The sequence below is a fragment of the Bacillus rossius genome, chromosome 3 (genome assembly GCF_032445375.1).
Source record: "Bacillus rossius redtenbacheri isolate Brsri chromosome 3, Brsri_v3, whole genome shotgun sequence".
Lineage (NCBI taxonomy): Eukaryota > Metazoa > Arthropoda > Insecta > Phasmatodea > Bacillidae > Bacillus > Bacillus rossius.
The window spans coordinates 17,673,438-17,697,109 of record NC_086332.1 but is presented as its reverse complement, the minus strand read 5'-3'; the positions used below and the strand labels follow the sequence as shown (position 1 = coordinate 17,697,109).

General features: G+C 43.2%; 1 protein-coding gene across 1 annotated transcript in view; it reads right to left on the bottom strand.

Annotated features, from left to right (window-relative positions):
* Positions 1 to 23,672, bottom strand: part of LOC134530022 (uncharacterized) — a 231,586-nt gene that overhangs the window by 30,735 nt on the left and 177,179 nt on the right. Inside the window, exons 9-10 of the mRNA XM_063364550.1 lie at positions 12,896 to 13,077; positions 395 to 503 (exon numbers count right to left, since the gene is read on the bottom strand). Coding sequence (XP_063220620.1) covers positions 395 to 503; positions 12,896 to 13,077 — 291 coding nt within the window. The remainder of the gene's footprint in view (positions 1 to 394; positions 504 to 12,895; positions 13,078 to 23,672) is intronic.

Sequence of the window (23,672 nt, the reverse complement as noted above, 5' to 3'; positions counted from 1 at the left end):
AACGAGCGTTGTCGAAAACCTGAGTCGGCAACTATGAATATTGTAGGTTGCAGGCATCGGGTGGCCACGTCTGCATGACTAAATGTTCCCCGAGTAGAGTCTTTCTTTTGTTCCAGTTCTAGGTCAGCGCCATGCTGTATAGACGCCCAAAAACATTGGGTGAAGTGAGGTGTGTTGTTTTGTTTGCATTGTGGAAACAGTTTTAAATGACCGTACTTTAAGGAAGTTACTGTGTTTAACGAAAGGAGATTCTGATTCGTACTTACCAAACCAACATGAGACGCGGTCAAGAACCATTTCCACAATGTTTTGGGCTTAACAAACATGGTCATCGACCACGTGACAGCATGCCCAACTCCGTGGTTGCAACGGCGCCGCGACGAGAGCCACTCACCGAACAGCGTGAACACGCCCTTGGTGATGCCCATGGCGTTCTTGGCGATGCAGTGGTACAGCCCCAGGTCCGCCGCCTCCACGCGACTCACGTTCAGTTGCATGTACGCCTGCGCGCCACGTGGCGACAACACACACACAGCGTCACAAGCATCATCACCTGGTTCGGTTTGAAAAATCTCTTAATTTATCTTTCTTACGCGGACAATAAACAACGTAACACACACAGTACAGAGTGCCCAAACTTACGGTTTTATATAGATCATATACTCCAATAGATGACCATCACCTTACGTCCATAATTCGGAACCTATTAAACGTGGGCAAGTCGGCCCGAGCAAGCAGAGGTGAAGCGAGGGAAATTGCCCGGATGGAACGAATGCAGAGGGGATTCCAATGAAGAAGGTTCAGGTGCAAGGGCCAGTTGTGCAATTCAAAGAATTGGGAAAAGGGTGCCTGAGGCGAGTTTGATGCCCCTTGAAGAGGGGAGGGATGAAGGAGATGTGTCTAACAGTGTCTCGAGGAGGAGGGTCAGATGAATCGCAAAGACAATGTTCACACGCATGGCCTGAGCCGCGCACATCAGATTTCACACCAAAAAAAACCAAAACTGACGGGCGGACACGGCTTCTCGTTTTGGGAACTGTGGATGGACCCACGGAGGTAAGAAGTAAGGAAGTGGGTGTGTGCTATCTTTGTCTGGTTAATAATTCAAGTCAAATTGAAAACGACCACGCCCCCCCCCCCCCCCGAACTGAATGCTAGTTCCAAGCTGATGGATTATCATGCTTTTCTTTACAGAACTCTCTTCGTGATGACATTTTTTCGAGAGAGTTATTTAAACCAACCTCTAGCGTTAGCCTTTACACAGCTGTGGCTCGTTTTGTTAAACATTGATAACCAGCGTGACTTCAACATTTATACCAGATACCTACTCCACAGACTAATAAGTACCTCTATGGGATGACCCAAGGGTTTTGGGTGGCCTGGAATATGCACATCCTATCTAAATGGCGTACGTATTTAAAATAAAATAAAAGCCCCTTATAAATACTTCATACTTTAAATAATTTCCGACGTCTTGAAAATTCATCAACAATATTATGGTTTTTTTCTTCTGATTTTTAAGTTTACATACTTAAGATTAATAAATTTCACACACAGTACAGTAGCACTAAAAATATTTAAAATATACTATTTTACGTAAAAAAATCATTGACTGACATCACAGGTTAGATGCGGACTGGGGTAGAATCTTTTTGGTTAAACCTCTAGTATTTTTTTTTGTTCCAAGGATAGTGGGTTTGGGTGAAGGGGAGGGGGAAATTGACCCACTCATTGGACCGCCACTGCTCAGAACTAGCGCCGATGGTCTTCGTATACTTCCGTCACTCCCTTGTTGTTTCAACTATGTTGTAACATCACGTGATGGTTTGCAAGTGACAGTTGGGAAATAAGTAGCACTAGTACAGTGGAACATCTTCATTCCTGCACTCTATGGTTTGGAACATTCTGTATTACGAAACGCTCGCTTACAGATTTTGTCGGATGTGTTAAAACTGTTGACCTTGGCCGAAAGGTGCGCTACCGGCTGCTTTTTTTTTTTTTTTTTTTTTTTTTTTTTTAGTTCACCCAGAGTTGATCGTTACTGTCGATTTTCATTTCAATAGAGCGTTTCCTGTTTTATTACAGGTTACGTCTCACATATTCATATTCCGTATTTCCGTTAAAACTACATCGACGTACGAAAATCCAACAAAATCGCTAATCCGTCATGAGAGCGTGCGGGATTAAAGACATTTAATTATACTGCTTTTGAGAACACTGGAATTTGAGACACGTTTATTGACACATATGACAGACATAAGCCTGTAAGTTATGAACAAGGACCCTCGTTGGCCATGATAGGGCTTTTATTAGTGATAGGTCGAATCCCAATTTTCTCGAATTTGAATCTCAAATTTGAATTCCAAAGATTCTCAAATATAACCTTCAAATCCAAATATAATTCTTAAGGCTAGATTAAAATAATATAATATTCAATAAATGAATTGAATGAACTATTGTGTTTGAAACATTAAACCCTTGTAATGTTTGTTTCACAAACTAAGTCTCGAGATTCACTACATATTGTAATTTTATTTATATAATTCCATGTTAAAAGTACACTATCTTGGGGAATGGCAACAGGATAGGTATGATGAAAAACACTGACCTAGTAAACTTTAGAGGTTATCAGTGTTGAATTTTTTAATTCACTTTCTATAATATTTTACTTCGTATCTTTTTCCTAAAATATCGAATCTTTCAAATACTAAGGATTTGATGGTATTTGATTGAGGATTAGATGATTTGATTGGCCCATCCCCATTTTTTTACAAATACTATGTCATAATCTTTGACATAACGTTTTAAAAAATAACTTTATAATTTAAACGACATTTCCTACTAGACAAAATATAAATAATGACAATGCTTTAAGTAATAATTGTACAATGTAAAAATATTTTTTTAAATAATAAATTTGGTTTTAAAAAATTGCTGACGCCCATAAACTCGGCATCACTCAACATACACTGTTACCAAGTAGGTATCAAGGTGAGGTCACTTCGTCTCTGTGCCACTCCATGCGACGTAAAATCCCGCCGTTAAATTTTTTACCTAAAAGTTTCCAGTTAATAAGACTGAAATTCCGCTTACGCAGAAAATTTGTACCAACGATAACAGTTTTTGAGGTTTTCTGCTGTAAGTTTCATGAAACTGCGTTAGCTTGGTTAGTTGCATCTAAAATTTATTCGTTATGACTTTCTACTCTGAGAATGAAATGTGTAGAAGAAAATTGGAAAGTGTTCATTTGATATATATATGTACTAAAATATACTTCTCTTTTTTATAAACAATGACAAAATTTGAATGCGTTGTTAGCTTGCATTTACTGTACAGGATAAACAATGGTTTTGATAGTAGAAGAAGCTTATACTTCAGTCATATTAAGTTCAGATTGTAAATCACTTCTATAACTATTTTTTAGGTATTTAGGTTGAGGCCCAATCTATGAAAATATTTTTGCATCCAAAGTTTCGGCATGTATTTTTCGCAGCCATTTGAATGTGACGTCTCAAACTCATCAGATCTGGTTACGAGTACAAACCGTCCATTTGAACCAACATTTACTCTGAAAATATTTTCAATTACAGCTCTATTTTTTTAAGGTCACAGGATTTGCCGTTCAGAACAAAGTTAAAAATAAATAAAAAATTGTCAGAAATGTAAAGTATTTAATTAAAATAAGCGTGTGGAGGGGGAGGGGGTGAGAGTGAGTGAATGTGTAATTACGCCACGGCTTGCTCAAGCGCTCTCGCGCACGGACTTTCTCGCAGGTTGTGTGCGCGAATCACGAACACCACTTGTTTCCCAGATGGAATACACATACGTAGTGTTCGCAAACTTCGGGGCATCTCGATTGAAGGGTGGCAAGGAGTGCCAAAATACGTCATTTATTGACGTGAATACGTCTTTAAAATTGCTTCCATAGTGGGAGGCAATTCAAAAAACGAGTGATAACAAAATCGGGGGATATAGTTTGGTGTTGCAGCTACATATTTATCATCTCCATCCAAAATTTAATTACACCACTGGATAGCTAAAGGATCAAAGAATCCGTTACGCTAAGTGAGGACTGTGACGCATCGCGCGCGGTGGAGGGGGAAGCGCCGTCATTTTGAGGTAATTTTGCTGCGTTTCGAGATTCCCATTTAGTATAACTTTTAACTCGGAGAAGCTAAGACGTTCGTTTGAGTTTTAATCGTGAGCTCTCGTCAACATATATTTCGATTGCATGTATAAAACATTAGTGTAAAATAGTTAAAGTTAATATATATGGTTTTAAAATTAAAAAAAAGCGTATTTTACAGTTTGTGTAGAAAATGTTACCTGTTACGTACTCGTATTCACGTAAAACACACGGCCGTGTCCATGACACAGCCACACCCAAATTTTTTTTTTAAAGTAAAAATCTTCGGTAAACGAAACCCTGCGGCATTACAGGCGCGAACAGCAGCTCGAGAATGTGACTTCGGCGGGCTTCCGCGGGCCACCCCTCTGGGCGAGGACGCGCTGTCGCAGCGCAGTTACGTCCAAATGCTCCGCGGGAAGCACGCGACGAACCCAAAACTGTGCTGGCTCATTGTCTGTGCAATGAGTAGAGACTGGAAAAATTCGCGATTTCAACGACATGTAGGATATACTCCATGATCCTCTACGCACGCGGGAAAATTACATTTGCTCATTGGCTACCGACTCGCGACACCTGTTAACTGGGACGCTAGTGATTCGATACTTATTTTGTTAAAGGTTTTTCATTGACCGAGTGCCATTCTTCAGATAAACTGTGGCCCAATCACTAATGCAGTAAAAAGGCAAACGTTTTTAGATTCTAGACTATCACGAAATGAATCCGCGAATATTTCAGGTCTCTAACAATGAGTATCCATGTGAAGTGAAAAGCACGCTTCTGTAGCTGCAGCACATACCTATTAAAAGAAAGCACCAAGGTTGGTTCACAGTAAAGAGTTTAACACTGTATTCATTCTGGCGCAGGTACTTTACGATGGTGTTCGACGAAAAGTGCCATAAGAAGCGGGCGAGCACTTCTTTGAGGGGGGCGGGGGGTTGAACTAAACCTGTTAAAAGGGTGAGCAGCAATCACCGAAAGACACAGCGAGAGAGAGAACGACGTTTGGCGTGTGGGAGAAGTGCTCAGACTGTTTGCTTAATCAGACAACACTGCGACACAGTGTGCCGCAAACTGTATTATCATAGCTTCTGCGGGCCTCGTGGTCCGGATGCCAGAACCCAGCATCGAACCAAGGGCCCGCGAAGAGTTCCAGGCTGCGGAGTGCCGCCCACTACCTCTTGTTCGTGTGTGGATGTCTGTGAAAAGGATGATACTGGGTTACTTATAAGGCGGTGTTAAAATTTGTTTCTCTAGCGGGATCGCGGTAGGGACTCGAACCCATATGCTGCTGTGGGCATTGTGATGAATAAAGATAGAAGTCACTTCTTTTCCATGGGCTATCTGCAACCGATGTGGGCGATTTCTTGTGGACATGAGTGAGATGATACACTGCGCAGGGCGACAGCCCCGCTCAATACGGCCCCTGGGAGCTCTCCCCGCAAGAGGTCGTCACTCGAGTCCCTCGCACGCTCCAGGAGACTGCTGGCCATGTGTTTGCACAGCCAGTGCTCGGGCTCGCTGCTTTCGCGCACAGCTACGCGGTCGGGTTTCCCGCTACGAGAGAAAGCCGGTACCACTGTCCCACCTCCCCCTGCACTCGTTGCGGTCAATGCCAGAGTCGTGGGTTCGCGCACGGGTGACCCCAGCTGTTCCTGTCTCGCCTTCAACTACCGGCTTGGAGCCCCTGAGAGAACTCGCGGCTGTCGCACTGCGGGCGCGCGCGGGCGCCAGTACAGCCGCGGCGTGCCTGCCTGCCCCACGCGCATTTGGAGGCGCCTTTAACGACTGCGTCCTCTTTGGTTTGCCTTTGTCGACCTCCTGTGGCCGCACACTGTTAACCCGCAGCGCGGAGAACCCCGGGCAGCGCGGAGATCCCCGGAGTGGAGTGGCTGTGGAGCGAGCTGTGGGTCGGTGGTGTTGCGTCTCCCCTTCCCTCTCTTTCAGGCGTGAGTGCGGGATCGGTCCCGGAGTCTGTGGTGCGTGGCTCGACTCCCGCGCGAGGTCCCCACGGCCGGCAGCTGCGGGCAGCCAGCGCACGAGTCCCGCCAGTCTCCGTGGAGCGCTCAGGGTGCTGCGAGACGTGGGCGTTTGTAGCTAACGACCTCCTCCGGGTCGTAGCTCCCCAGTTCGCGAATTAGGGCGTTTCTGTGCGCCCTGGCAGTGTTGTAGAATTTTATGTTCCTATTGAGAACCATCTGTGAGATGAGGTGCATGTTTGTGAGTCTGTGAAGTGTGCGAATGCGTGTGAAACGGTCCATGCCAGTGATGAGACGTAGGGCTTGGTTTTGTGCGACCTGGAGTCGTTTGATGGTGCGGCTGGCTGCATAACCCCACACCTCGGCGGCATAAAGCATTGCGGGCAGGACAACTGCTTTGTAGATCCGTACTTTAAGTCTGTCTGGTAGCACTCGGCCCCTCAGTAGTGGGTAGAGTGCTCCTACTCTCTTCTTGCACTCCGCCACTCTGCTGGCCGCATTGTGCTGCCAGGTCAGGCGGGAATCTAGGTTTAGGCCCAGGTATTTAGCTGTGGGGGCTAGGGGAATGGGCGTGTCAAATAGCTCCAGAGGTAGTGGCGGTTCCGGCCTGCGACGAGTGAAGATGATGGCTTGAGATTTCTCGGCGTTGGCCTTGATTCGCCATCTCTCAAGCCACCACTCGAAGAGCCCTAGGTAGTCCTGCAGGTGCTGTTAGTGGTCCCGGGCCCGACAGCCCCATGACCTCGGGATTGCACGCTTTCCGAAATATCTCCAGGGGAATGCTGGCCGGATCATTTACTAATAGGCCATGGCCTATACTTTTTTGACGTGACAACGTCTAATAAATCGACGAACGCCAGCTGCACGCATGAAAAAGTGTCCCGTTACGCACATTGTCCAGTTACGCTGTGTCCCGTTACGCCCATTGTACGCTTGCGCCGCATCTATCTCTCTTCCACTCGATTGGAACAACCATCGATTTGACTTTTTCGAGGCACATTAAACTTGAAACACTCCCATTCGTTTCCTACTTTTCCTATCATCGTTCTATCCTTAACAGAATAACACAGATTGGAAGAAGTTAAATAGCAAACATGTATACAAGTTATAGTTAAAATAATCTCTTCGTTAAATTAATAAACATATTTGAATTAATGAGTGCAAATAAAAGTAAATTTATCAATTAAATTGTAGATTTCATTTCACTCCTTTTTTGTATCCCTACAAAATAGTGATAATTCAATAAAAATGATTCAATTTTATTCACAAAAGTATGCAATCATTTCATCAATGTTTTGTTATGACGTCACGTTAAACTATCGTGTGTAAACCGACTTTACAGACAACCAATTTATTTTTTTGCCATTTTCAGTCTTCTAAAAAAATACCGTTTGAAAACGTATTACGGAAACTACCATACTCATCATCCCTCAGGGTATTTTTAAATGTTTTTTTCGTAAATAGACCTCACCCTGATACCTTGAGCAGGTTTCAAACAGCGTGGTATTTTCTGAAGCCAAGCATGCCGTATGTGTGCCCGGGTAGGCGGGGCCCTTAAGAGGATTGTTATTAGGTGTGTGTGTTTCATCGTTGCGCGTTCGCCTTCTCCCCTCCCACACCACTCCGTGCTGGAGTTCGCGCGCTCCCTCGTAGCAGACGGACTCCTTCGGAGGGATGGGCGGGATGATCTCGCCCGAGCATTTGGGGTGGGGGGGGGGGGGGGGGTCGGGAACACAATCGAGCAATCAGCTCGCGTCTGGCTCGATTGTAACTCGATAGACGCGGCCCGGCCCCGAGGATCGACTGGGGAAATTCAATCGGAAGGCAGAGGCGGGCGAGAAACATGAAGAACGGATAGTAAACGGAGTCAGACCTGCAGCGGACTACAAATGTTCTTGCGCGGAGGGTTTGGAGCAAGACAATACCTTGTCTCAATTTCGAACACAAGAGCGTCTTCCTGGAACTTGAATTTTTTTTTTTTACGTGTACCTAACATCTTAGCTCTCGGTGTACGGCATTTGGCAGGTGTAATTTCGCGAATGGAACGGAAGTCGCGCGCTGACGGGAATTCGCGTGAAACGGAAATGCGTAACCACTGTGCTGTCATTTGTGGCGCGAACTAAAGTTCACAAAGCTAAAGGAAAACTTTATAGTATTAACTGTTTAATGAAGTTTAACAAGATGGGAATAAAAAAAAAAAAATGTTGAAAATCAGGTTTAAAAATGAGGTTTAGTATTTTCCCAACTATTTTTTCTCTTTTATCGGAGCCAACTCATTATATACGTAGTTTAGCCTTTCGCTCTGCAAATAAAATAATTCAACCGTCTACGTTGTTGCTCCGGCAGCGAATTCTAGCGGCAGGTGCGAAAACTACGTGTGATTAGCGACAAGAAATGTAATAGAAAACCCATTTTTCGCATTTTTTTTATCACGCTCGGAATTGTTTTAAAGAATTAGATACCGTGTCCAAGTTTCGTATTTTAAGTGTATTAGCAACATGAAAACACTTTAACTTGCTCGCAACCGAGGTTTATCTTACACATCTCTGGAGAATTCTGAGAGACTCGCTCACAATTTTGTACTGTAGTGATGAAAAAGTCCTGAAATGGGGATCAACACGCTCAACGTAATGTCCCAGTATAGTTTTGTACAAAACCCCGAACCAATTCAAACATTTTGGTATAAGAGGTGTGCACGTCACACAGTTATCCACATTTGCTTTAAGGAGTGGTCTCACGCACCAGTTTTGTTATTCAGTTTTGTTATCTTCAGTATTGAGCTGTTTCAAATTTTCTCATCAGATGTTTACTAAATATTGTCTAACGACGGTGAAATGTCACTCAAGTTTTCGTGATCTTGGGTGATTATGCGTGATATTTTACAGCTCGAAAATAACGATTGGTAAATTTGTGACTTAACAACAAATGCACGCGAGCTTTCGAAATAGATTTCCAGGAGAATCCCTTGACTAATATCAATGAAAAGAAAATTAGAAGAACTAGCCCCTCCTACCTAGGCATACATACATACGGTGTGCAGAGTATCAGGAAAAAAAAAAAAACACGCGTTTTGAAAACTGCTCAAGCCACCTGAGTGGTGTCTGTTCACGAAAAACATTTCAAAATTCGGCGAGAGTGGATGGATAATACTATTTATGGGTTTAATTTTCAAACTGCGTTTTTTTAACGCGTAAAAATGGCTAAAACGCGTATTTTCAGGATTTTTTTTTTTGGCATGAAACTTTCGGCAGAGATTCTTGAAAGCACTCAGGTGACTTAACGTCCCATGGTTGTAGTAGTGTGCATGACGATAAGACTGTGCGCCAGTCCGCAGCCTTGCGCTTAGAGGCGATACCGCGCTAGAAGCACCAGCGAGCGTCGCACTTATCATCTCCCACCTCACAAACTCGAGCACACGTCCTCTGGCAAGCGGGCCCCTTCAGCGCGATTCGCAACGGCGTGGCGCGTCGTCGCGATGCGGTGATCTTCAGCCAAACAGAGCTCTGACGCACCTGACAGATGGCGGCACGGTACTCCTCGCCGGCCGCCAACGATAACTCATCGTACCTGGGAAGCCTAAGATGTCCATCAAGTTCTGTCCCTGCCCGAGCACGCCCGAATATTCACCTTCGGCCAACCTCGGGTTTATTTATATATATTTATATTTCTCTGTTTATTTTAATGTAGCTATACTAACCTAACTAACCATCCATAGTGTTTTAAAGTGTTTTAATGTAGCTAACATAACTGACCACTTTTAATATTTGAATTAATTTTTCCTGCGCAAAAATAAAACAAATCCCGAAGTTGGCCGAAGGTGAATATTCGGGCGTGTTCGGGCAGGGACAGAACTTGATGGACATCTTAGGCTTCCGATCGTACCTTTGTGGAACCACGAGGGGGAGGGGGTTGGCAGGGAGGGAATCGGCAGACCATTGACGGCGCGAGGCGCATAGCAGCGCAGAATTGTGACACAAAAAAGGCCTCAAAGATCACAGTGAGGCCCCAAAGAACTTGGACACCAATACAGAGTTCATGAAATTAGGGTCATTCCGGGGTGCGGGGATCAAACACATGACCGTCGACACACGAGCGTGACGCGTCAGGTAAGAAGGCCCGGCCAACAGGAGGACGGGTCCATTTTTAATAAGGAATCTGAGACCTTGACGTGTGGTGTGTAGGAAGCGATGGCTGGAAGAATGACAATGTATCTTCTGCCAAGGTTTAGGCTGTGTTTGGACCAGTTTTTCAGTCAATATACAATAAAAACCATATTGATTTTTTTTTTTTAAACTTTACCAGAAATATGTTACTTAAATTTTGACATTGAGAAATTTTTTATTTACTTTAAACGTTATAAAACCCATAATATGGTGTGAATTTTTAACGTGTGTATTCGCATGAGTTTATTTAGCTTGTTTTAATTGCTGATTTTGCGGGTTGTTGGATTTTGGGGGAAATGTCAGTAAAACGTTTAACGAGGGCCTTAAAAAAATTAGAATTTCTACTCCACAAGCCAACAATAAAATCTCTGATTTTCCCTTACGGACTTGATACACATTTTGACTTTTTGTTGCGTACCCACAAAGAGGGATTGTATTAAAACAGTTATTTCATTTATTTCATAATTAATTTTATGACTCACGGTGCGTTAACAGAGTTTTAAAATACTGACACAACAGCTTTCGTGTTTGTGAAGCTTTTTATTTGCAAGTGACGAGCGCTGAGTTTCCACTTTAGTCTAGTTGTTTGTATAGTCTATGGTTTGTGGGCGTGAGTGCACTGTGTAGCCGCACATCTTCAAATGGGTGACTAGGTGACTAGGGGGAACATAAACCTGGATTGTAGACGAGGGCCTGGGGGTGGAGCCAAGAGTTGTGGTTTCATATCGAAAAGAAGGGTTTCTTCTGAACTGAAACTTCTTTACAGCCGGTAGGGTAAGACGAGGTGATGACGTATCACAGCGTAAATAACGAAAGTGTAACGATGAGAAGTGAAGAACTCAATGGCGTGCTTGCATTTTAGCACACTTGCAGATCTGCTCACTTGATACTTTCGCACTTGCATATTTGCTCACTATCATACTCGGTCACTCTCATATCAGTTCACTCGTATTCTGGCACACATTTTTATAGGTAGGTATTGTCATGCCTTCATCCGTGAAGTTTCAAGTCTAAAGCGCGTGGCGGCCATCCACGGTTGTTCTTTTTCGGAAGAAATTATTGATTCTTAGAGACTGGAAAAATTCGCGCTTTGGATGACCTCTAGGATAGACTCCACAATTCCCTACATACTCAGGCAAATGCCACCTGCTCATTGGCTACTGACTCGTGACACGTGTCAACTGGGATGCTTGCGATTCGATACTTTTTTGGTTAAAGGATTTTCATTGGCTCAAAGTCCTTCAGATAAACTGTGAGCCAATCAGGGAAGCAATATAAAGGTACAGTTGTTTGGATTCTATCATATCGTGAGATGAATCCGCGAATTTTTCCGGTCTCTATTGATTATATATTAGTCCACCGTAACGGCGACCATCATAACGGGAAGACGTTCGTCGCCTGGCAACAGTTCTGTTTGTTAAGCGTCACGTTTGCTAACATAATGCTTCTACTGCGCACTCCTGCAGCGAGCACTGTGATTGGGGGTAACGCATAAGTTATTTTTTGCTTGCTTTTAATTTTATTTAAAGTTCGAGACAATGTGTTTAAAAGGTTTGTAATTTTCCGTGTGCAAGTGGAATTCGTTTGCGGTTAGTTATTTAACTTTTTAATTGTTAAAAATATATTTACTTTACAGCTGTAAACTGTTTGCACCGATCCGACTGCGTTAGTTACGCTCGCTTCCGTTCCCAGCGCTACAACTTCATTTATTTCACTCAAGTGGTGGCTAACATCACGTCGACAACGAGGTCATTACACAGACGGTGACACTCGATGATAAAAACAGAAATAAATAAATTAAGTCCATTAAAATCATTTAAGGTAAAATAATCTTAACGTAAACTGAAAAAATTTTTAACAAAAAATTAGTTGTCTGTAAAGTCGGTTTACTGACGATAGTTTAACGTGACAACGTCATAACAAAACATTGATGAAATGATTGCATACTTTTATGAATAAAATTGAATCATTTTTATTGAATTATCACTATTTTGTATGGATACAAAGACGGAGTGAAATGAAATCTACGATTTAATTGATAAATTTACTTTTATTTGCACTCATTAATTCAAATATGTTTATTACTTTAACGAAGATATTATTTTCAATATAACTTTTATACATGTTTGCTATTTTAACTTCTTCCAATCTGTGTTATTCTGTTAAGGATAGGACGATTATAAGAAAAAGTAGGAAACGAATGGGAGTGTTTCAAGTTTAATGTGCCTCGAAAAAAGTCAAATCGATGGTTGTTTCAATCGAGTGGAAGAGAGATAGATGCGGCGCAAGCGTACAATGAGCGTAACGGGACAATGAGTCATCCTTTTTCGTGCGTGTAGCCGGCGTTCATCGATTTATTAGACGTTGTCGCGTCTAAAAAAGTATGGGCCATGGCTTGTTAGTCCAAATCGACGGTTGTTCCAATCGAGTGGAAGAGAGATAGATGCGGCGCAAGCGTACAATGAGCGTAACGGGACACTTTTTCGTGCGTGCAGCCGGCGTTCATCGATTTATTAGACGTTGTCGCGTCTAAAAAGTATGGGCCATGGCTTGTTAGTGAGAGATAAGCCCAGCAGAAATGCCGCGCAGTCCCGGGCCCAGAGGTCGCCGACGTCGGCGGGACTCACCTTGTACTGGCCGTCGTCGCGGTCGCGGGTGGAGTACTTGTCGCCCGGCTCCAGCAGGCGGCCGTCGGCGCGCTCCCAGTAGCGCACGGCCTCGGGGAACGCCTCCACCTCGCACTCCAGCACGGCCGTCGAGCCGTTCGCGGCGCCCACCATCTGGTTCAGGATGCGGATCAGCGGCGGGACTGCGGGGCACACACGCCGCCACCGGCCGATCTCAGACCCCTCTGCCCCTCCTCCTTCGACCTCCTCCCCAGCTACCACCACCCTTACTGGCACCAGTCACACATTCACCCGAGTCGCCAATCCAACTGAAGAACAAACACTGGCTGTTTCCTCACGCACGGGCGCGTCCTTTATACCGACCTTTATACCTTATAATATAATAAGACAAATTATAACAAAAATATATTTTTTTTATATTTCCTAATAGATAATATTATTAAAAAATATGAGATAAAATAATAAATTAACTAATATGTTTTTAGAAACATATATTTTGAAAATATGAAACAGAGATTAAAATCTCTAATAGTTTTACTAAAATTAGTTCAATACAAAAATATAGAAATAATTAATAACTTAAACGTTACTTTGGTTCCAAGGCTACATTCAGTGAACCACAAGTCCTAACTATTTCGAAACTAATACAGAACGAAGAAATAACTTCTTCGGCAGTCATTCGTTTGCGCTTAGAAATTTTTTTTAAACTCTAGTTTTTTTTCAGGCAAGTAGTATACGAATGGGGTTCCGAGGACAGGATGCAGGATGTGGAGCCGAGAGCCGGCTCCACCATATTGGATTGTGACGTCACGGCGGCCATCTTGGATGGTTGTGACCTTGACCTTTGACCTTGACCTTGAATTTGATCCTCAAAAATCGCCAAAATCCGCCAAAATTGGGCAAAATTTGCCCAAAATTCCTCAAAAATCGCCAAAATTTCCATTTCTGTGGAAAAAAGTTCCGCCAAAAAATCTCAAAAAATTCCACAAATTAAAAATTTCTCATTTCGAGGGAAAAATTTCCCGTTTCGAGGGAAAAATTCCCGTTTTTAGTCCTTAAAAATCCCAGCGGCTGAAAATTCCTAAAACTGGCTTAAGCATCCTTAACTCAAGCCTCAGTTAAGCCATTTCTAGGAATAAGGATACCATGACCGCCATCTTGGATTATGTCGTCACCGTTGCAATTTTCGTTACGGTCGCCATCTTTAACTTTTTATTATCCGATTTTAATAAAAAAAATTAAAATTTATTAAAAAAATTCAAATAATAAAAATTTAATAAAAATATTTAAAAAGCATACTTTTTCGACACGGAGCTCGGAGTCCTCGGTTCGAACCCGACGAATGCAAAAAAATAAAAATGACGACCGATCCTTCCCTCGTGGTGGGTGCTGGCAGACTGACTCCCACCACTTTTTATCATCATCTAGTATGACGTCATGGCCGCCATCTTGTCTTCGATGCTGGAAGCCATCATCATTGTATCGTCGGCTAGAGTGCGCCGATGACATGTTAGTTTAGTTCGTATCCGCTAGAGTGCAGTTATAATTTATTACTGTGACACCCGCCATCTTGTCATTTGGCCGCCATCTTGAAAATCCGTAATTATTTAGCTAGAAATTCGGGAAAACTTTCAAAATTCATTAAATAAATCACTCATTAATTTACATATTGATTCGATCGATTCCCGTCCTCGGTTCGATACCCGATCGTTGCAATAATGTTTAATCTTATGTAAAAAAAATAATTTAAATAAACCATGTTCAACATTCGTAAAGAGACTCTAAATCCTCTACGACCACCATCCTATCAGACATCAAGACCACCATATTGGAAATGTGTAATTTTAATGCTAGAGATCCGGGAAATAGTTCAGAAATCATTAAATAAATTTGTAATCCATATACTGATTGATTAGATCGACTTAGGTCCTTGGTTCGATCCCTGGCCGATACAAAACAACTTTAATTTAAAAAATACTAAAAAAGTGTTAGGTTTGAGAAAATAAAAACACCACAAGTTCTTTTAAAAAATATTTATTACATACTACACTACTACAAGTACAAAAAAATACACAGACAAATTACTAAAGTTTTGTGGATTTCTCGACATCTGCATCTGCCACCCACGAATTAAAGCGAGGTGGAAAGCCCCACCACTTGACGTAGGACCGTCCATTTCTTCGTTTTATAATCTTCTCCACCAAGTACGTATCGGGATACAACGTAGGCTGAATCTCTTCGGCATAGAAGCCTCCATGGATAGGTTTGTGGTCCAAATCTTCGAGGTAGTAGGTCCTAGGCTCTGATTCACGAACATGTGTCACACGGAAAAGTTCGGGACTCCAGTTTGCAGTGAAACCTTTCTCGAAGATACCTTTCTGCTTGGAGATTCGCACAATGTCACCGACGTTAGCTTTACGCTTTCGTGGATCTTTCTTCTTCGTGTTGGAAAACACTGTTTGAAGCAGGCGATTGTCCGTTACGTCCTTTGGCTTCATTTTCGTGGTAGAATGCACCGTGGAATTATACTCACATTTAACTTTCTCGATAGCATTTTTTATAATGTAGATGTAAGCTATCAAGACGTGAAATTAGTTTTTTGCACTTATTGCACTGAAACAGTATTCTTTGAGCATTATTCTGACAGCTGCTTCTTTCATGTCTGCGCACATTTGAAGTTCTAGTAAATGATGCACCACAATATTTGCATTGATGCGATGTATGCTCTTCATTAATTGATGTCTGGAATGCAGATGGTGAAACTTCAGCTGATGGTGGAACAGCACGTATCGTTGTCTCCTCTGCAGCAGGTATCGGGATCTTCACAGCTGTCGTCACCTCAGCCATTGAGCCCTCCGCTGCCATGGTCTCCTCTGCTAATGGTATCGGGATCTCCGTCTCCATCATCGTTGCTGCCATCGAGGTCCCCGCTGCTAACGGTAAACTTTCTATTCCGGTCGACATAACTAAATCTCACGAAACTTAATGGAGAGAGCACGTCCGTACAGCACCGCGGCCAGAGGTGAACTGCGGGTCCAGTCGTCCGAACCTGGCTTATATACCCACGGTCTACTGGTATGCTACATGAGTCAAAATAATGTCTGTATTTAAAATAATTTTTTTATTAGGTACCTAAAAATTATAGAAATAAAAAACACACGAGTTCAAGTTTTACACATTTATTTATAAAACATACACAAATACACATTAGGTTAAGGAATCAAGCATTTTCACAAGCAAAGTCTTTAATGCCGCACGAACTGACTCGTCGACTCCGGTTCCAACTGGTTCGCAGGCCACGGGATCAGGAACACAGGTTTCCAGCTGGTCATCTTCTGCGATGTCGACAACTCCGACAAGACATGGTCGGTGACGTCTGTGACCACGTCTACGCCTGGGCTTTGGCTCAGTGCTAGTTGGGACAGATTCACTGCCTGAACTGCGACGACGAGACGCACACCATTTGGACGTCTGCGTAGAAGCATCGCAGGCCGCAACAGGTTGCAACACGGCCATGTTTGGTGTTGCACGTGCAGACGAGGCGACTACCTCAGCGATGCTGGCAGGAAGGATTGTGTGTGGTCTCATGTGATAGACGGCACAGTTTCCAGGTTCGCAACAATCTACCAGCTGCTGGGTCGGTTCGTAGGACACAGGAAAGTGCACAAACCGCCAATGCTGAGCGCCTACATCACAGGTTTCTGTATATGTACGTAGATACCCGGAATCCCAGTAGCTGTACTCGACACTGCTGAAGCTAGGTCTTGCGCTCACGTACACGTTAGCAGGATGAAACGTAAAAATCTTCTTGCAGGTCGAACGACAACTGAAGGCACGTACGTAGGTGCGCCATTTATATATATGCAGGCTCCTACTAACACTGTGTGTGCCATTTCTGCATTAACTGCGAGTTTGTACAGGCACAGACACGTTCAAACTTGTCACGTAGCTGCACGACGTATATTGCACTAAGCTTGCGCAGGGAAGGACAACCGTAGTCGGTCTGTATATCCACAATTTCAGCTGCTCCGACGTCACACAGTTCTCGTAGCCATTTCTTCTGTTCAGGTCCGACGACGTAGATTATTTCGTTTTGCAGTAGTAAATCTTCAATAGTGTTTTTCACTTGGTGGTACGGAATTTTTCCTTCGTCCCACTATAGTCCATGATAATATTTACATAGCCATTCATTCGACCGTTTACTTTTTTCGTCTAGTAGTTTCCACGGATACGGAGGTCAGAAAGTGCGTGTTCGAGTCCGGCCGTCGTGAGTGACGTCAATTTCCTTGAGCACGAATCCGTTTTGGCTCTGGAAACCTTGCAGGTTGCAGTACATCTTGTCGCTAGCAATGCTCGGTCGTAACTAAATTATCATAGAAAACGAAACGGTATTTATGTCAGAATTTTCACAAGTTTGTCTCGACAATTGTACGATGCAAGCCGATCCTGAAGTATCAGACAAAAAGCATAGGTGTTTGGCGGAATATTTCCGCTAGTCGTTATCTCGATCCTACAGTCGATGATGTTTGAATTTATACGATCATCCTGTTTGGAAACGTCAAACACCATTAACGGTGCCTTGTTCTTGAAACTGTCGGGACTCAGTATCGGTGACTGTATCCGCCCGTAGTAAGCTTGCTGAAACTTGGCATACATTTGATATGCTAGAAGAAATCTTCCACTTTCAAAATCCATGTTCATGTCAACGTACGGATAACTTTCGCTGTTTAAAAATATTTTTACATTACGTATTTGACAGTTATCGAATACGGAGCGACTTACTCCTGCATTAAGCTGTCTTCCGGTCTGAAGTCCGACGATGATGTATCTTGGTTTTTCCGTAGCGAAGCTGGACTTTACTATCCAATTGATACGCTGACTATGAGGCAAGCCAGGATAAGTTTCCAGGCTCCAGGATCGGAATGGCACATCGAAGTTCTTGCCATTTTCTATGTTCTTCAACATCTTGACCCGCTCAACGGTGCTCACTTGGATTTGGGGCAGCATCCACTCGATAGACTGAAGTGTTAGCGAAACATCTTGAGGGTTTTCAGCAGCGGCGACAATTGCATTAATGTGCGTGTTGGCTAGAAGCAGTACGAGCTCTTGTTTCGAATTAATGATTATATGCTTGTAGTCCTCAGCGAATCCGAGAAGCATGGACAGAGGAACACAAACTTCGAACTTCCCTTCGGCATAAACCGGAAGCTTATATTCATCCTCGAGAGCCCAACCGGCCATCTTTGCAGCAGACAGTTCATTTGGCGTGAGCGAAAGGTAATTTTTCATAGCAGATGTTATGCCTACATCTCTCGTCTGGTCTACCTCGACACCATTGAGTACATAAGTAATGCGCTCGATTAGGTGAAGAATACCATTGCAGGATATTGATGTCGTTGTCGGGTGCGTACCATCCGCTTTTGTAAGCGTGCCTCTTATACGTAGAAATGACTGCGAAGGTAAAGTACAAATATCTTGGTGCTGTACAGCAATGCGTACTTCCGATGGTAGTGCGTACGGTCCGAGCAGGAAAGGCTGGTACTCGTGCAATTCCATTTTCGTAATGCTGTCATCAAAAATGACCGGATCTTCCACGTTGAGGATTTCGTCTTCCATATTTATTCGGCACTTGTCCAATACTGAGAAGATACTTTATGTTGTCAGGTGTTAATGCACCGATGTCTGGTAGAGAACTGTTCTTATTCACGACAATACGATTTCTTTTATAACTGTTCGGTGTTACGAACTTTATGCCCATCGCTTCAAGTGCAGACGTAATGTAATTTCTTCGTCTTGAAAATTCACCAATCGTCCTCGCTGGTCAACGATTCGGACGACGACTTCGTGTGCGCACTTCACGACGACTGGAACGTAAATGATACTTTGCGGTACTTCTACCAGTTTATATCCTGGCGGGACCATCGGCGAAAACTCGTGCAGCATGTTGCTTAGTCTTCCGTTGAGATACGTTCCACTTGCCAAATTACAGTTTATTCTTATGACATTCACAGGCAAAATGTTTACTGCGCGCGTAGATTCGTACGTTCTTCCTGTACCATACACCTTTGATTCGAATCCGAGCATCGTACCTATGGTCCCAGGTTTCGTAAAGTCGACATTTTCACTGCATGTTAGAATGCTTTTTTGAGTGTTTGGATTTCCACGCAGTTGAAAGTCTACATCCTGTGGTAACATATCCCTGATGTAATTTGCAATGTCATCTATTTCGTAAGAGCCAACAGGTAACCGTATTTCATGAGCGGTCCCATCGCTTTTCAGGAAGCATATCTTGCAGTTTTCCTCGTCGATGTTCGGTATGGCATTATACGTTTGAAAATCTACGAGTCCGATACACCATTCTCCGTCTAAATCCAGAGGCGGGAAATGAACCGCCCGCAGCTCAGATGCGTGACCTGTCAAGGTAAGTGTTATCGACATGACTAATAAATTATCGTCACTGCACAACCTTTAAGTAGCAATTTTTATTGGTCAGCTAATTTTTGTTTGTTAAAAAGCGAAGACACAAGTGTCCGCAGTTTGTTTGATTTGGCCTCTGTTCCGTTTCGTAATTGTAAAACAACGTAGTGGTCCGACCCAGGTACTGTCGCAGTTCGGGCGGAGGCCGTAAATTTCCAAAACTATCGTAGTACTCGACCATGTTTCCAGTCTTTACATAGGCCACCCAGTGCGTGCCGCGACCCGCCGACGTGTCTAAATTAATGATGGCACGTTCGTGCGTTTTTGGCTTGCTGGGCAAAGTGTCTCGCATAAACACGCCGCGGAAGTTTGGTATTTTAAGTTTGCGTGCGTACTTTATTAAATCTACGTTGGTGAGCGGTCGTTTCGGTAGGGAACTTAGGATTTTTTCATTCGTTTTTTTTTCATGCCTCGGCCTGATTTGTGCGGCCGTAAGTACAGTCCTGCGCCGTTTTTTTTTACCGATGGCAATGGCTTCCATGCTGGCATTATGTCACTGTGCTTCTTTTAACTGCTTGCGTTCATTCTTCGAAGTGTTGACTGCCCGCACTATACCGCTCGTTACACCGATGAGGCCGCCGAGAACACCCAATGCAGGCAAAAGCAAAGGAAGAAATCCTCCTATAATCTTCTTGTCGAGAGTCTGTAATTTTTGCTTGGCTTTTTGCACGCCTGCACCAGTCTTGCGTTTGGTCTTGCGCGAGTTAGTCTTTGATTTGATGGAGCCGGCTCGACGAGCGCCCAGTCCTAATTTCGTCTTTGCCTTCATGATTTTGGAAACGCCCCACGCTGCGATTTTCTCTCCAAGTCCCGCGTTCGACGATTTACTTATATCTTCGGCTTCCTGTGCCAATGTCTCGTCGGCCCGGTGCCTGGATTCCAGATCCTTGCTTAATGAATATGCGATATCGTGCTGCTTGCACTTTTCGTCCAGAGAATTAATTCCCACGTCACCGCGAGCTAACCTTTTCGCTAGTTTAGTCCCGGGGCCGCAGAATCTGTAGCCGAAAATGTGTAGCTCGAATGGTAGATTGTTTATCAGCGAGTTTACGAGTCCCGCACCGATTTGTTTTTTGTTCTTACCTCTTCGAGTCATTACGCACAACTGACCAGAAAGTATAAATACGCTTATTTTATACAATTACTTTAGTACAATGCAGGTCGTCAAGCAAGACGTGTGTTTGCCCGTGCGCATTACGCAAGACGATGTATTTAGTGCGCGTGAATCACGACATGGCTTACTGTTGCAACCTGTTGCGGCCTGCGATGCTTCTACGCAGACGTCCAAACGGTGTGCGTCTCGTCGTCGCAGTTCAGGCAGTGAATCTGTCCCAACTAGCACTGAGCCAAAGCCCAGGCGTAGACGTGGTCACAGACGTCACCGACCATGTCTTGTCGGAGTTGTCGACATCGCAGAAGATGACCAGCTGGAAACCTGTGTTCCTGATCCCGTGGCCTGCGAACCAGTTGGAACCGGAGTCGACGAGTCAGTTCGTGCGGCATTAAAGACTTTGCTTGTGAAAATGCTTGATTCCTTAACCTAATGTGTATTTGTGTATGTTTTATAAATAAATGTGTAAAACTTGAACTCGTGTGTTTTTTATTTCTATAATTTTTAGGTACCTAATAAAAAAATAATTTTAAATACAGACATTATTTTGACTCATGTAGCATACCAGTAGACCGTGGGTATATAAGCCAGGTTCGGACGACTGGACCCGCAGTTCACCTCTGGCCGCGGTGCTGTACGGACGTGCTCTCTCCATTAAGTTTCGTGAGATTTAGTTATGTCGACCGGAATAGAAAGTTTACCGTTAGCAGCGGGGACCTCGATGGCAGCAACGATGATGGAGACGGAGATCCCGATACCATTAGCAGAGGAGACCATGGCAGCGGAGGGCTCAATGGCTGAGGTGACGACAGCTGTGAAGATCCCGATACCTGCTGCAGAGGAGACAACGATACGTGCTGTTCCACCATCAGCTGAAGTTTCACCATCTGCATTCCAGACATCAATTAATGAAGAGCATACATCGCATCAATGCAAATATTGTGGTCATCATTTACTAGAACTTCAAATGCGCGCAGACATGAAAGAAGCAGCTGTCAGAATAATGCTCAAAGAATACTGTTTCAGTGCAATAAGTGCAAAAAACTAATTTCACGTCTTGATAGCTTACATCTACATTATAAAAAATGCTATCGAGAAAGTTAAATGTGAGTATAATTCCACGGTGCATTCTACCACGAAAATGAAGCCAAAGGACGTAACGGACAATCGCCTGCTTCAAACAGTGTTTTCCAACACGAAGAAGAAAGATCCACGAAAGCGTAAAGCTAACGTCGGTGACATTGTGCGAATCTCCAAGCAGAAAGGTATCTTCGAGAAAGGTTTCACTGCAAACTGGAGTCCCGAACTTTTCCGTGTGACACATGTTCGTGAATCAGAGCCTAGGACCTACTACCTCGAAGATTTGGACCACAAACCTATCCATGGAGGCTTCTATGCCGAAGAGATTCAGCCTACGTTGTATCCCGATACGTACTTGGTGGAGAAGATTATAAAACGAAGAAATGGACGGTCCTACGTCAAGTGGTGGGGCTTTCCACCTCTCTTTAATTCGTGGGTGGCAGATGCAGATGTCGAGAAATCCACAAAACTTTAGTAATTTGTCTGTGTATTTTTTTGTACTTGTAGTAGTGTAGTATGTAATAAATATTTTTTAAAAGAACTTGTGGTGTTTTTATTTTCTCAAACCTAACACTTTTTTAGTATTTTTTAAATTAAAGTTGTTTTGTATCGGCCAGGGATCGAACCAAGGACCTAAGTCGATCTAATCAATCAGTATATGGATTACAAATTTATTTAATGATTTCTGAACTATTTCCCGGATCTCTAGCATTAAAATTACACATTTCCAATATGGTGGTCTTGATGTCTGATAGGATGGTGGTCGTAGAGGATTTAGAGTCTCTTTACGAATGTTGAACATGGTTTATTTAAATTATTTTTTTTACATAAGATTAAACATTATAGCAACGATCGGGTATCGAACCGAGGACGGGAATCGATCGAATCAATATGTAAATTAATGAGTGATTTATTTAATGAATTTTGAAAGTTTTCCCGAATTTCTAGCTAAATAATTACGGATTTTCAAGATGGCGGCCAAATGACAAGATGGCGGGTGTCACAGTAATAAATTATAACTGCACTCTAGCGGATACGAATTAAACTAACATGTCATCGGCGCACTCTAGCCGACGATACAATGATGATGGCTTCCAGCATCGAAGACAAGATGGCGGCCATGACGTCATACTAGATGATGATAAAAAGTGGTGGGAGTCAGTCTGCCAGCACCCACCACGGGGGAAGGATCGGTCGTCATTTTTATTTTTTTGCATTCGTCGGGTTCGAACCGAGGACTCCGAGCTCCGTGTCGAAAAAGTATGCTTTTTAAATATTTTTATTAAATTTTTATTATTTGAATTTTTTTAATAAATTTTAATTTTTTTATTAAAATCGGATAATAAAAAAGTTAAAGATGGCGACCGTAACGTAAATTGCAACGGTGACGACATAATCCAAGATGGCGTTCATGGTATCCTTATTCCTAGAAATGGCTTAACTGAGGCTTGAGTTAAGGATGCTTAAGCCAGTTTTAGGAATTTTCAGCCGCTGGGATTTTTAAGGACTAAAAACGGGAATTTTTCCCTCGAAACGGGAAATTTTTCCCTCGAAATGAGAAATTTTTAATTTGTGGAATTTTTTGAGATTTTTTGGCGGAACTTTTTTCCACAGAAATGGAAATTTTGGCGATTTTTGAGGAATTTTGGGCAGATTTTGCCCAATTTTGGCGGATTTTGGCGATTTTTGAGGATCATATTCAAGGTCAAGGTCAAAGGTCAAGGTCACAACCATCCAAGATGGCCGCCGTGACGTCACAATCCAATATGGCGGAGCCGGCTCTCGGCTCCACATCCTGCATCCTGTCCTCGGAACCCCATTCGTATACTACTCAGGCAGTATTTTATTTTTTTTAACTTTAAAGTTGATCTTCTGACAGTGATGGATAAATACAGAACAAAAATGTGTAGACAGCTGGCTTGCTAAGCAACAGACTATCATCAGTTTTCTTTTCCAAGAAGGTAGCGCAACAAACCCTTCAATAGCCACAATGATGCATGAAAGGACGTGATTGCAACTACAGAAGATTAATAAAATGATAGAGTTTGTTTAAGAGGAAATTTTCAAGGTTAAGGAGGCAATCGGAAACAGCCTCTGACACACGTGTTT